The 15390-nt window shown below is 38.9% G+C and overlaps 1 protein-coding gene across 2 annotated transcripts; it reads right to left on the bottom strand.

The window, feature by feature from the left end:
* Nucleotides 1-12154, bottom strand: SELE (selectin E). Of its 2 annotated transcripts, XM_021930713.2 has the most exons (14): nucleotides 11306-12153; nucleotides 10912-10996; nucleotides 9949-10332; nucleotides 9244-9351; nucleotides 7861-8046; nucleotides 6879-7064; nucleotides 6577-6765; nucleotides 5446-5634; nucleotides 5129-5317; nucleotides 4740-4916; nucleotides 4088-4195; nucleotides 3288-3309; nucleotides 3110-3182; nucleotides 1-1875 (listed from the first exon to the last, which is right to left on the bottom strand). In XM_021930713.2, exons 2-13 carry the CDS (start codon nucleotides 10946-10948, stop codon nucleotides 3125-3127), a joined length of 1833 nt encoding a protein of 610 aa, XP_021786405.2. In that variant the 5' UTR covers nucleotides 10949-10996; nucleotides 11306-12153; the 3' UTR covers nucleotides 1-1875; nucleotides 3110-3124. The 2 variants fall into 2 exon arrangements, 1 of the variants encoding a protein (XP_021786405.2); XR_002518893.2 differs by lacking the exon at nucleotides 1-1875 and having other exon boundaries at nucleotides 3288-4195; nucleotides 11306-12154.
* Nucleotides 12155-15390: the final 3236 nt, after the last annotated feature.

The raw sequence follows: 15390 nt of genomic DNA, 5'->3' as shown, positions 1-15390 counted from the left end.
TAAACATAAGCATGTTTATTGTCAACCTTTATAGTGTCATGTCAAATAGGTCTGACATAAGCTTAAATAAATATATACTTTAAAAATTATAAAATATTTTAAGTTATAATTTAAAATTCTCAATAAAACTCAAACACAAACCACATTGGTATTTCACACAGCTAATTTCTAATGGAGTTTACATAAATATTTACAACACTTAAACAATTTCAAAGAAAATAACAATTTATTCCATGCATAGCCTGATCACAGTAGTTGTTCTCTCTTATTTCCCAGAGTTTTTCTGCCCCTTTAAAAGAACCTCTGCTGTTCTGATCCTTATCACATCTCTGTTTTGACTGTTGGCTTTGTCATTGCCAGTGTTCAGCCAGAACTTCTCTGAAACTTTTTTTTTCAACACATGCTAAGCTAATGGAAGTGTAGGAGAGTTTTGCTTCTCACACTCTGCAAGGCTAGAGCAGCTTTGGCAATTACTGACTGAGAATTTCTCATTGCCAGTGATCAACTGAAAACTGGAGATTCCTTTGGAATTGTTAAATCTGCTTATAAGTAAACATAAATTCTTGCTCACACAGGCATTCCTCTCTTCCAGAGCACCCTAACATACAGAAGAAAACAAATAGGGAATAACTATTAGACATCTTCATTCGTTAAAAATCTACCAGATGACTCTTTTACATGGTGAGTTTCTATTGTGAATTTAAAATCGTCCATAATGTACAAGAATTATGTTTACATATCACATCTGACAAACATCTTTGTAGGAATGCGAAGCACATCCATCTTTCTGCATTCTTTTCCAACGAAGACATTCATAAAATTATACCTTCGTGTGTTTGCACTTATGCTTTTATTAGTTCCAAACATTTGGCCTCGTGGAAGTTTTTCATCATGGAAATCCCTTATTTCTGAAAAAATACCTGACAACATACAAACCTTCCATTCAGTTTTTACTCTCCAATTCTACCATGTTTTCAAAAAACAACTGTAGTAAAAACATTCAGAACTTTATTCTGGTTAACATCATGCCTTGCTAGGGGACAATAGTTTCCCCTTTTGAAATAAATTTATAACAGATGTAACATAATTTATTAATAAACAACGAGGGGGTAATCTAGAATAAGTAACTTTTACCAGATCATAGTTTACAACATTTACAAGTTTTTAAAATCCCTACAACACTTGTATTGAATGAAGAATTATGGAAGATTATAATATATTCAATGCAAGTAAAAAGATCACAATCTTTAAGAACTCTTTAAGAAACACTGAATCCCATAGGGATGAAAGTGATTAAACTGTACATAGCAACCCTCACACAGAGTCTTCAGTAGGATTTGCACCATTAACAACCCTCCATGCATTTGCCTGTGGGCATTCAACATCTGTTATTTTTTTAAGTTATAATATTTTAAGCCATTTTTTCCTCTAAACTCTTGTTAATTATTATTCATTCTTGTGACAGCAACTGTGTAATCAGCTGTCGAAACACTGTGAAGGGCAAAAGAAAGAAAGTCACAAAATATTGTGTTTCTGTGCCAAGATTTTATAGCGAGCAAGGGAGAGTTAGAAAAGGAATTCTGAGATTTCAGAGTCTTGGTCTCTTCACCTTTTCTTGGAAGAAAATATCCTTTCCCTTCATTAGCCAACACTCTCTTAGTCCTGAGAACAGGAAAGAGAACACTGAGTCTTTTCAGTTGAAGGCTGACCTTGCCCACTGGACTTTGATCTATTGAAGTGGTGGTGGGTGTTGCGATTTCAGCCATAAAGACATCTGGCATAGTAGGCAAGAAGGGCCAGAGACCCCCCGAGGAGAGTTATCTGTCTCTGTTAACTTCAATGTGTCCCTCTAGTTCCCCAGACGCACCTGTGTTTCTGCAAATATAAACATGCATGTCATCAGAACACTTAATATTCTGCATACTGATCATGACAACAAAATGTACCTTCTAACACAGACTACTGTATACACTCTGACTGGGATAGACCATGTAGGAACATCGAATTCTATTCAGTTAGGACAGTGACGATGGATACATATTATACATCTGTCAAAACCTACAGAATATACAACATAGAGTGAATTCTACTGTAGCCTGTGGACATTAATGAATAATAATGTATCAATGTTGGCCCATCCAGTTGTAACACTAATATAAGATGTTAATAACAGGCGTAATTGGAGGGGGTGGTGAGGAGATATGTTGGAACTCTTTGTGCTTTCTGCTCAGTTTTTCTGTAAACTTAAAACCGCACACACAAAAAAAGTTATTTTAATTTTTTAAAAAGTATTCAGAGGGACTTGACCCTTCCAAATTCTCTCAAAGCAGGTCAGAGTAGTTAAGAACACAAATTTTAGAACCAGACTGCCTGGGTTTGGATCCTGGCTACACCACTTACTCGCTGTGAGATTTCAGGCAATTTACTTAACTTCTCTGTCTTATTTTCTTCATCTGTGTGATAAGAAATATAGCAACAGGCCAGGCCCGGTGGCTCACGCCTATAATCCCAGCACTTTGGGAGGCCAAGGCAGGAGGACCAGGAGTTCGAGACCAGCCTGGCCAACATGACGAAACCCTGTCTCTACTAAAACTACAAAAATTAGCTGGGTGTGGCTGGCAGGCACCTGTAATCCCAGCTACTTGGGAGGCTGAGGCAGGAGAATCACCTGAACCCAGGAGGCGGAGGTTGCAGTGAGCCAAGAGCATGCCACTGCACTCCAGTCTGGGCAACAGAATAAGACTCCATCTCAAAATTTAAAAAAAAAAAAAAAAAAAAAAAGGAAAAAGAAAAGATAAGAAATATAGGAACAGCCCATATGTCAGAGTTCCTAGCTTAGAAGTTCCTAAAATATAGTAAGTGTGATGTAAGGGTCAGCTATCTTCATTATTATTATCTATCATAAATGAAATTACACAATAAAGCTAGATCTCAGTTTCTTTCCTCTCCTTCTATAAAAAAATGAAACAACTTTCCAGAACAATACCCAGGTGATGATTTCTCCCCTGCTCCCTCCCTAAGATATTGGCAAGTTTGGAGGGTTCAAAGAGAAACAGAGCACGCAGAGAAGATACCTCTCTCATAACCATTTTTGAATTACAAGTCTTACCTGATTCTTTTGAACTTAAAGGATGTAAGAAGGCTTTTGGTAGCTTCCATCTGATTCAAGACTTTGGCAGCTGCTGTGGAATACATGAGAACACTAGGTAAAGCACTGTCTTCCAACATGAAGAGAGAAAAATACGTGGAATGTTCAATGGCATGCTTTGTATAAGAATGCAACTTACCTGGCAGGAACAAATTTCTTTGCTGCAAAAGAAAAGACAAACAACCATTAATTCAGACTAAATGACTTTTAAGGATATATTAAATCCAGATATAATGTGACTTAATTCATCAAGGGTTGCAAACTCGATGCTTCAGGGCCTCTGTAATAATCAGAGCACAAGCATGGCTCCGTGGCATCTGGGATAAAATGCAAAGTGCACAGCCATCCAAAGGGCATAGCAGCTTCCTAATGCCAGCAAATAGCTACGGGGTCATCTTGCCTGATTCAGCTCCCAATTTTTCATGAGAAGTCCAAAGTCTGAATTTAAACGTGAGATTTCCTTTTTGTAAATATCAGAACTTAACTCAAAAATGTTTTAAGTATTCTTAAACATGTAAGCCAAACAAACTATGAGTGTAGTCAGATGTGCTTGCATATTCCTTATGAGATACTCCCAAATTTAAGCCTGTATTCCAAATAAATCTCCTTAGGAAGAATTTTATCCATTTTCCTGAGAGCGCTCATCATGGCAGTCTCATTGCACAATTGCTGGAGGCATCGTATAATTCAGCATGAGTAGCACACCCTGGAGTTGTACAATATTAGGCACAACTAACATTTTTATTTCCTAAAACTCTTCCCACACTGAGTTGTACTACTCACTCTTTTCTTAAGACTTCTGCTTAATTATACTGCATTTATTAGTGTTTATCCAGATTCTAATTATTGTTTAAATTAGTAAGCAAGACCATGACTTATCAATGAGAAAGAAATGTATTTTCAAACACATTTTTGAAGAACATTCATAAACTTCCTCACCTTTCCGAAAGCATTTCCGAAGCCAGAGGAGAAATGGAGCTAATGTCAGGAGGGAGAGTCCAGCAGCAGAAAGTCCAGCTACCAAGGGAGTGTTGGACTCAGTGGGAGCTAAGGAAACAAGAGAGGAAGAAATGTCATGAGGAGGAACTGACATTAAAGTTTCTCTGTCCTGTCCCGTTGGCCTTTTTTCTGTACATTCATTACTAGGAGCAGAAGAACTATCTAGTTTAATACGAGAAGCAGAGATGTGGCATTAAAGGCCTTTGAGATCTGCTCCAAGCCACCTTTGAAGCTATTTCTACCATTGGCAGGCAGAACTCTAACTTGCCAAGCTCGTTCACAATACCACACCACACCTTGGTTAGTAAACACTGCACTTGCCTGCTCTCTTGCTCTCACTCCCTCTTATTTTCCATTTCCCCCTTTCTCCTCTCCTCTCTCTGTCTCCTTTCTCCAGTTGTCAGAATTCTACCTATTTCATCAACATGCAACTTCTGTTTTTTCTCTATCCCCATACAACTTAATATTCACAACTTGTCAACCTGGGCGACCTTTCTGGTTTGGATATAATGGATAGTTGATTACTGTAACAAGATAGCTCCCCCTTTTTCTCTTTAATCCCCCAGACAACCATCATCAATCAGTGCATCACCTTCACAGGTAGGCAGCATCCCAGACCAGTGTCCTGTGGCACCACATGTCATTGCTGCAGAGCCATTGAGCCTCCATCCTTCAGGACATGCAAAGTTGCACACAGTGCCAAACACGGGCTCCCCACTGCAGCTCATGTTGATCTTTTCCAGAACTGCCAGGCTTGAACATTTTACCACTGCAAATATTAGGTACACAGGTAGAGTTTCAGAAAAATCTACTGGAAAATTTCTAAAACTTGCTTAAAAGTCAAAAATAAATGTGACGTATAAGCACTACTTAGTTTTCAGCATTTAGGAAATTAGGATCAAACTCCCTTGGAGCAATCCAGGTTCAGAAACTTAGGAAGTATTTGACCTGTACCCTAAAAAAGTCTGCACTCAATTCTACCTTGGCAGGAAGGAACCTCTTCTGTCCATTGTCCCTGAGATGTGCACTCAAGTTGAGTTGATCCATGTAATTCAAATCCTTCCTCACAGCTGAAGGCACAAGAGGACTTGTAGGTGAATTCTCCAATAGGAGAATGAGCACACCTCACCAAGCCCCTCTGGAGCTGGTGGACAGCATCACATCTCACAGCTGGAACACATGAGAGAGCACTTCAGAAATTTGTTTGCATCTCCAGCAATACATTTCCCAAGGTAACCAAGTTCCTAAGCTCTTGAATAGTTTTTTATCTTAAAATAAAATAAAAACAAAGACTATACCTTCACATGTGGGCTTCTCATTGTCCCACTCCCCTGTGGGGCCACACTGGAGCCTTTTGGATCCCTTCAACACAAATCCCTGCTCACAGGAAAACTCACAGCTGGACCCATTACGGAAACTGCCAGAAGCGCTAGGAAGACAATTCATGTAGCCGTGCTCGGGGTTGGACAAGGCTGTGCACTGGAAAGCTGAGACATCAAAATGATGGTCAGAAAATATTGCAGTGGAATTAGAGAGTACTTGGCATTTGTTGAGTGCACCCAGTTCATTCAAGCAACACTTGGAGAACTGAAGATTCTTTATAATTCCCTGGACAAGTGGAAAGATGGCTGTTTTCTTTGAATTTCAGCCCCCTCACTGATCATGGCACTAATTAAAAGACTAATTAACCAGAACATTAGTTCCTGAGCACTGTTCTTCTAACATACAAAATAAATTATGGTCAAGGCAAAGATTTCACACAGTCCGAGGACAACATATGGGTCGTGGATGTTTATAGTTGGTGCTAAAATGGAAGAGAAGAAAGCACCCCTATAAAATTTGTCTGTTTTGCAGTTTGGTTTTTGTGTTATAATGTTTTGCTACTGGAAATCATTCTGTGCTGGCTTTGGCTAAGAGAAGGCCAGTGCCTGATAGTAAAAACTGCTTGTTTTCAATATCCTTGCTCTCACTTAAAAGTGAATTAAAGTTTACTGCTTATATATGTATCAATACTATCTCTGTAGCTGACCCTATGCTTGAAACAGTCTCCTCACTGCTAATTATGAGCCATTTCAGAAGACAGATGTGATGAGAGTTTTATATTCAAATCATGTTCTCATTATTCCGCTTTCTGAATTTTCTAATAAGATTCCTTTAGATTAAGAATTCTGTCTATTCCATGCTAATGTCTATAAAGTTATATTAGCACATCACGGTAAAAATAAGCCAGCAAAAGATTCATTCTTAACACATATGATCCTTTCCCTGGCCAAACATTAGTTCTTTTAAATGAATCTCAAAGATATGAGTGTTGCTCATCAAATCTGATTTCTATAGTTAAAGTGGGTATTGGTTTTTTTTTTTTCACTGTCCAAGTTTGAAGATGGTTGTTCTTTAAGAAAGTATAAATCAAAGGATCTTAAGCTTACCTTCGCAAACTGGGACTTGCTGTGTCCACTGCCCTTGAGTGGTGCATTCAACCTGGGCTGCTCCTTGCAACATGAAGCCTTCTTCACAGGTGAAGCTGCAGGATGATTTGAAGGTGAACTCTCCAGCAGGGGAATGGCTGCACCTCACAGAGCCATTCTGAGGCTGGCGGATGGCCCTGCATGTCACGGCTGTAACAAATATACCCATTGATATTATCAGGGCCTAGAATTAGCTTGCCCATTTCCAGTATGGGTTTAGGAAAAGAATGTTAACAGTAAGTCTCCATGTGGAGCAACTCTACCTTTACACGTTGGCTTCTCGTTGTCCCAATTCCCAGATGAGGTACACTGAAGGCTCTGGGCTCCCATTAGTTCAAATCCTTCTTCACAGTCAAATGTACAGGTTGTGTTCCATGGGAAACTTCCAGGGTTTTGGAAACATTCCACAAACCCATTGGCTGGATTTGTCACAGCATCACACTCAACCACTGGGGATTTGAAAGAGCACCATGAATTTTACAGAAGAGTGATCTTTTCACTTCCTATTGAGCTGGGTGCATAGCAGAGTGAGGAAGCTGCCTTCAAAGGGTAGATCCCAAAGTCCTGTAGATCCCAAAGTCCTATGTCAATTCTTAGGGACATGCACAGCCAGAATAAAAGCTTTTATTCTTTTTCATGGATGTTTTGTCTCGTCTGATTTTCACTTTGCCTATGCTGAGTGGTCTCTAATCTATGTTATCATTTACGTGAGGTCCAAAATTTTTTTAAAAAAGATTCCAGATTAGGAGTTATGACCAGTACTGACATACATAGGTATCCATTTATTTTAGCCCATCAGAACATGAAGAACTGTTTTTTGGGGGGTTTTTTGTTTTTTTTTCTTTTGGCCTCTGGTTCAGAAAGATAAAATTAAGAGAGAAAAAGAGATACTAAGACTGCTTGACTATCATGGTCTTAAGTTAGTCCCACGGCATGGAAAAGTTACACAGGGAAAGAAGATGAGAAAGCCACTGAGATTTCTAGAGCTTTACTGTTTTGTGATCTCCCTTACAAATCACCAGAGCCTCAGAAATACCCATTTCAAGCAGAGAATAAAAAAACCTCTTTCAACCCAGGCAGGTACTGGGTTGGCAATATACATTGGCTGAGAGAACAAGTTGTATTAAAAACAAAAACGAAAAAAAACTTTCCCTGAAGTTTTGAAAATGTTGTAAGTTGGATTAAAAAACAGAAGCAATGAGGGATGAGTTAGAGAACGTTCTGTGCATTCTGAGAGGGATTTACCCTTGCAGGCTGGAACAGGAGCACTCCATTCTCCAGAGGACATACACTGCGTGGTCTCCACGCTGCTTGGCAGGTAGCCCCTATCACAGCTGACAGAGCAGGAAGAACTGTAGCTGAAGTTTCCCAGTGGGTGACTGCAAACCAGGCTTCCATGCTCAGGGGATTCCAGGGCTGTACAGTTCACAACTGAAAAAGAAACCCAAATCAGTTCTGCTCATCTCTCACCTTTAACAGAGAAGAACACTAGAAACTAGAACTACAGTTTTTTTTTAGTTTAAAAATTTATAAAATTCCTAATGGAATATGTAAAATTGACTGTAATTGTACCCCTTTTCTTTTATTCAAGAAAACATTGATCTATAACAACAACAACAACAAAAAAGCAGTGACGACCACCATAAAGAAGAAATATTGAGTGATATGGGGAGAGTAGTGTAACTGTGTTTTCCTCAGAACTGTTCAAATTATATGAACAAACACGCAAACTTACAACAAATTTCTTGTTACTTTTCTCACAACTACTAAAAATACTAAGGTAAGCTTCCACCCGGGGTGAGAACCATCCACAAACCTATATTTCAAATTTAAGTACTAGAATACATCACAAATTTTAAAACTCCAATGCTGCACTGTCTAATATAGTAGCAACTATCTATGTGTGGCTACTCAAATTTAAACTTGAATTCGTTGAAATCAAATGATATTTAAAATTCAGCTCCTCAGTGTCACCAGCCACATTTCAAGTACTCAATAACCACATGTGGCTCGTAGCTACACACTGGACAGCACAGCTATGGAACATTTCCATTATCACAAAAAGCTCTACTGCACAATGCTGTGCTAAGAAATTTTGGAGAGAAGCTAATCTAACTCTCTTAATTTACAAATTTAGGAACTGAGACCTCACTTCATTCAATCGACTTGCTCCATGCGACACAGCTAGTCATTACAGAGCCAGAGCATGAACCAAGATACCCTGGACTCTGTAACTCACTCATTTCTACTGCAACGTCTTGTTACCACCTAGATGATGTGAGCACCTGCTCCTTGCAGGGACACAGAACTACAGTTTATTGAATGTATCCTGTGAGCCAGGCACTATGTAACCAGGAGCCTATAAAGTTCACACTATTATCCTCATTTTACAATGAGAAAACTGTGACCTAGAGAGTTAAACTATCTTGTCAAGGTGCCATAATAAACAACTGGTGAATCTAGGACTCAAACCCAGAAGGGTCTGACTTCATAGTCTCAACTCACGATCACCATATGACACCATCTGCACCAGGGAAGGGAAGGCATGCAGACCTGACTCTAATGCCAGCTAGGACATGAGATCGTGCTACCATCTCAAGTGAAGAAAGAGGTGAGAACCAGACTTACTTTGCTCACACTCGAGTCCACTGAAGCCAGGGTCACACTTGCAAGTGTAATTATTGATGGTCTCTACACATTCACCGTGGCCACTGCAGGAGGTATTGGTGCAGGCAGCTGCAGAAAACACAAAGCATGATGAGGAGGACTATTGCTGTGCTTATACTGAGTGCCTTTGATTTTAGAATCAACAGTGTGCAACGGAGACATCAGCAGTGCTACAGAGTGCCATAGACTTTAACTGAAATGTTTTACGAAGTTCCAAATCTGAGCTTCAGGCCCACCTATCCTAAACCTTGATGCTAATGTATAGCTGTGGCTGGCACCTACCACAGAAAATTTACTTCTTCACAAACTCTGAAGACAGTTCCCCTACCACAATAAACAAGTAATTAAAATATGTATTGTGTGTGTGCAATGTAAAGAACTACATATTTGCCTACAGTATTTAGATACATTTTATATATACACTCACACATGTGTGTGTGTATATATATGTGTGTGTATATATACATATATACACACACATATACACATACCCACATTTTCTTGCCCACATTCACACAAAACAGCAAAAGAGAGAAACTTTAGTAGTTAAACAGAATCTTTTAGAACATAAAATGACCAAAATAGAGAGCAATTTTTGCATGCCATAAATTTGCCAAGATGCCCACACACTGAAACTACCTCCCACTGCGGCCGCAAACTCCCTACCTGTGTAGCACAGGGCAAGCTTCTTCTTGCTGCACCGCTCGTCATTCCACATGCCCACATCTTTGTCTCTCTTGATGTAGATCTCCACGCAGTCCTCATCTTTTTGCCTATTGTTGGGTTCACCTGGAGCCCAGTTCTTGGCTTCTTCCGTCAGAGGTTTCTGGGTTCCTACCCAGACCCACACATTGTTGACTTTTCTGATTCCAATCCAGTAATAACTTGGTGAATAGCTCAATATGGAGTTTAGGTACTCAATCTCTTCTTTGTTTTGAATTGCAACCAGATGCGTGTACCTTTGCTGGCAATAAGCACTGGCCTCATCATAAGTCATAGCTTCCGTGGAGGTGTTGTAAGACCAGGCTCCACTCTCTTTAATGAGAAGCACTAGTGGGAGAAAAAGAAAAGACATGGTAGAGTTTGGTGCTGTTGTGGTTTAACTCTGATAACTGTGCTTTTTCTTGTCTTATTTTTGGCAATGTTTGTGACATGGCCCAGACTTTTCTCATCTTTTCAAAAGTAAAAGGTACGTATGAAGAAACAGTGACTTATCGTTTATCTCTTTTGTGACTGGCCACCCACTAGGTGCTTTACCCGCACTCACTCACAACATTATAGTAAACCCATTTTGCAGTAGAATAATAATCAGAATAACTAAGCTTTATCGAGCACTTAGTAGGCACCAAGTAGCACTGTATGAGGTACTTTCCATGAACCATGCTATTGAATCCTCACAACGCATCTGGGAAATAGGTCATTTATGATCCACACTTTACACTTAAGGAAAGGGAGACACTAAGAAGTAAAGTAAATGGCCCCAAGCCCAGGGAAGAACACATTGCAGGTAGAGGTCAAGGATGCTGCCAGATACCCTGCACAGGACGGCCCCAGACAAGCAAGGATATTTCAGTCTGAAATATCTATAGTGCGTGAATGAGAAATCCTGTTCTAATGACACTGACTTACCCAAAGTGAGAGCCGAGAGAAACTGTGAAGCAATCATGACTTCAAGAGTTCTTTTCACCCAAAGGTTTAGGCTTGAAATACTTTACTGAGGAGATAAAACACAAAATGAATTAGGGAAGGAAATTCTGAGTAGCCAGTTACATTATTCTACCACGATGTTTAAGGCAGCATCCTAAGATTTTGGGTAAAGGATTCTAGTGCCATAATCTTTATTTCAGAGTTTAATCAAATAAATTAACAAATTTTAAGATTTTCATCATTTAGGTCAAAGAGAAAAGACAGGTTTTAACTACAATTCAATAAGAGCTTTTACAGATGTGGTTTTTACTAAAAGGCTCTTGCATATCTGTGTTTCATGGCCCAAGGCTGCCCTTATAAAGCATTCTGCACTTACTCTTTTGGGAAGCAGTTGTTCAAACTCAGGATCTCTCAGATGGGTATCACTGCTGCTTCTGTCTCAGGTCAGTATAGTAGTTTTGATGTGAAGTCAGCCAAGAACAGCTGAACACTACTGCGGCTGAGGCCCTTTTATAGGAGGGATTGCTTCCTGTGAATAATAGGAGGATATTGTCCACATCCAGTAAAGAGGAAATCCCCAATGGCATCCAAAAAGTTTCCCGGGAATATCCACGATGCTTAAAATCACAATGATGTCAGAAACTCTGTCTCTTGAAGCTACTTCATCTTTGTCCATGCCTTTATATTATATATGCAATTTTATTAATATGACACAAATGCATGATTTTTAATTCTGATAACGTAAAGTCTATGTCTTTAAAAAGTTGTAAAACTTTGCGTGTTAGTAGCATCTCTCATGTAGTTGTGGTAGAATTTCAGAAACATAAGGAAACCAAGAATAGGTTTGTCATCCGTAGTCTACTACCTTCAATTTCTCATTCATGGCTGTTGATAACCAATCACTACTCATTTTTTCTTCCTTTTTCACCTGCCAATTCAACATATTTAACATGCACTGTCTCACAGAGGAATGAATGACTCACAAGGTAGATACTAATCTTCAGATTTTGCATAGCAGTTATGCCTAAATTAAAATATTATCTAAAAATAATATCTACCACTCAAATGATTAAAGTGATGTCTTATTTTTTAAAAATAAGAAAAATGGGAAATAGATATTTACATCTGGGAAAGTTTCATGGTTTGTTCAGTGTAAAAAAATAAAAAGGAGGCTGGCGTGGTGGCTCATGCCTTTTATCCCAGCATTTTGGGAGGCCGAGGTGGGCAGATCACCTGAGGCCAGGAGCTCAAGACCAGCCTGACCAACATGGAGAAACACTGTCTCTACTAAAAATACAAAATTAGCCGGGCATGGTGGTGCATGCCTGTAATCCCAGCTACTCAGAAGACTGAGGCAGGAGAATTGCTTGAACCTGGGAGGCAGGGGTTGCAGTGAGCCAAGATCACGCCATTGCACTCCAGCCTGGGAAACAAGAGTGAAACTCTGTCTTAAAAAATAATAATAAATAAAATAAAAATAAAAAGGAACACTATATATCCATATTTAATTGCTCCAAATTTTGTTTAAATTTTTTGAAATGTTAATGTGCAAAGAATAAAAACTCTTCCACAATGTTAACGGTGACTATCTCTGGATGGCAGGATTTGGGATAATTTTTATATCCTTCATTATTATTTTCATAATCTTCTAATTTTTTCAATTTCACTTTTTTTCCACCTTTATCATAACAAGAATACAGTTTAAAGAAACTTGTCTCTAGGCCAGGTGTGGTGTCTCATGCCTGTAATCCCAGCACTTTGGGAGGCTGAGGTGGGTGGATCACCTGAGGTCAGGAGTTCCAGACCAGCCTGATCAATATGGTGAAATGCTGTGTCTACTAAAAATACAAAAATTAGCTGGGTTGTAGTGGCGCATGCCTGTAATCCCAGCTACTGGGGAGCCTAAAGCAAGAGAATCGCTTGAACCCAGGAGGCGGAGGTTGCAGTGAGCTGAATCGCACCACTGCACTCCAGCCTGGGTGACAGAGCAAGACTCCATCTTAAAAAAAAAAAAAAAAAAAAAAGGAAAAGAAAAGAAACTTGTTTCCAAATGCAACAGAAGGAGATGTATGTGGTATCCTATATTCCTGCTCTGCATTTTGACATTTCTTCTGGATGATTGTATATACATTCCCCATCTCTGCATCTTATCCAATCTCAATGATGGTAACAGTAAATGGGGATCATTTTAATTTCCATATTCAGTAGGTTTTCAGAGCTCAAGTCAAGCTAATATTCTATATCTACTGCTTTTTAAAATAGGAGGTCGATCTAAAAATGTACCATCAGCAGACCTGAACGAGTAGTGGTAACAGCCTCGTTTTTCTCTTTACTTGTTAGCACTGGTCTTTCTGTGTTCGCAAAGATGTCAAGACCCAAGACAAACAAGAAAAGAGAAGAAAAATGCCAAAAAATACAACTGATTAGAAAAAATAACTTAATTAATGAATTTAATTCAACTCCTATTAAAAAGCATAGAATTTATTCCCTCCACCTTCCCACTCTCTTACAGGATCCAGATAGTGACATTATTCCAATTCTTTATCCCACTTTACTTAGCTCAATGTGGTTGTTGCTTCAATAAATTCAGAAGAGTGATCACTCACACAATGTTTATTTAGATTTTAGGGCAGAATGTCAAGCTGGGTTAATACATTATCTGTATGTATTTTATTTTTAATAAAGTATGAATACATAATCTGCTATTTTTAAAAAGCATGGTCAAATGTATAGTGTAGGCAAATCTTAAAAAACACTTTATCTTTGATATCAAAAAAGTACCTAATATTTTGCAAATAGAAATTAGTCGTAAACATCCCTAGATAACTACCTTTATTATTGTGAATTTTTCATAACTAAGTTTACAGTTTATCTCTTTCCCTGTTTAAAATTAGTTCAAAGATATCTAAAAATAGCCCCAGTGGTGATGCAGTTTCTATTTTACTTACATATATATGTCCTGGACCCCCGATTGTAATCTCTAACATTTATTGAGTGCTTACTATGTGCCAGGCGATGTTCGGAGCATTTTGTATGTTCACCTATTGATTATTTAATCCTTACAACAGCCTATGAATAGGTACTCTTATCATCCCCATTTTACAGATGAGAAAATTGAGAATCTGGGGATTTTATCTCATTCAAAAGCACAGAGCTAAGGGTTGAAACCAGGTAGTTGATATCCAGAGCCCACTTCCTTACTTGCTACTCCAAACCATGATTTCTTTTGTTGTTATGCTCCAAGATTCCTTGTTCTACCCAAGTTTCCTGTACTCTTCTTGCCCACTTCTTCCTGAGACCTCCTTGACCATCACAACTCTCCACTGAGAGGGCTGTGTCCTGGGTTCTGAGACATGGGGGCTGGAAGGGACCCCAGGGGCAGCGAGCAGTAGGGAGAGGATGCAGTGAGAACAGATCCTGGATCCCCAGTGTGTAGGTAGAAAGTGGACAAAGGAAAAAACAAGCAAGGCAAGCGGAGCCATGCCTAGGTAAAGTTGATCCCTAAGCCACACTTCCCAGAAGTTCCTGATTCAAAAGCAAATTTTCTCTCAGGTAAAAGGGCAAAATGATTATTCTAAATTTACATTAAGAAAGCTTCAGGGAGAGAACCCAATATTGGAAGGATAAGAGAAATAAGGAGTGGAAGAGATAGGTGAATAACAGTAACTTATATGTGGAATATATGTAATATATATAATATATATGTAAAAAGTATATATATATAAAAAAATATATAAAATACTGTGAAACGATAGAATCTCGAGACCTCAAATTCACTATGCCAAAGGGAAAGTTAAGCTTGGGAAATGAGTCATGCAAAAACTGCCTTCCTTTTGTTCCCAAATACCTGTAATTTCACATGCTTACTTTATCGTATATAAAATGTAGATGTACTGAGCATGAGATCAATGCATAATTTCCCTCTACTCCCTTCTTTTTACATGTAAAGTGTAGACTTAGTGAGTGTTAATCAGAGCCTTGTAACAATATGAACACTTGCCTCATTGCCAACCCATCTTTCGTTTTTTTTCTTCCCCTCCTGCTTGCTCTTTCCCCTCTAAGGATGGACGTTCCCAAAACCCTCTTTGGAAAGAGCACAGGTCACAGATCCTACAGTGATTTGTGTTTCTTTTACCTGGGACAAAATAAATCTCTGATCTATTGAGATACGCTTCAGTTACTTTTTGGTTTACAATATGTACATATTTTTATATATCGTGTATATAATTTATATGTATACTATATATATACTTGTTTTAACCAGAGGTATGTTATTCAAAATCCACTTATCCTTACAATTACCTGCATTCTCCCACAATATTTTCTATGTCCCTGCCCCTGAGGTTGGGACTGCAAATCAGGTACACGGGTACTGGGAGCTGATGGGCTCCCTTCCGGCTGCCTGGGCTGCTGAAGAGGCCATAGACAGACCCGGCTTTTCTCTCATGGAGAGGCCCTGGG

The sequence above is a fragment of the Papio anubis genome, chromosome 1 (genome assembly GCF_008728515.1).
Source record: "Papio anubis isolate 15944 chromosome 1, Panubis1.0, whole genome shotgun sequence".
NCBI lineage: Eukaryota > Metazoa > Chordata > Mammalia > Primates > Cercopithecidae > Papio > Papio anubis.
This window is presented reverse-complemented; position numbering and strand designations above follow the sequence as displayed.

What these genes read in the sequence shown, in the direction of transcription:
- SELE (XM_021930713.2), bottom strand. Translation starts at nt 10,948, where the DNA reads ATGATTGCTTCACAGTTTCTCTCGGCTCTCACTTTGG. An exon ending in GCTTGCCCTGTGCTACACAG is followed by an intron (nt 9,352 to 9,948) that starts GTAGGGAGTTTG and finishes TGTTTTCTGCAG; the next exon opens with CTGCCTGCACCAATACCTCC. An exon ending in GCAAGTCCCAGTTTGCGAAG is followed by an intron (nt 5,635 to 6,576) that starts GTAAGCTTAAGA and finishes TTGATGTCTCAG; the next exon opens with CTTTCCAGTGCACAGCCTTG.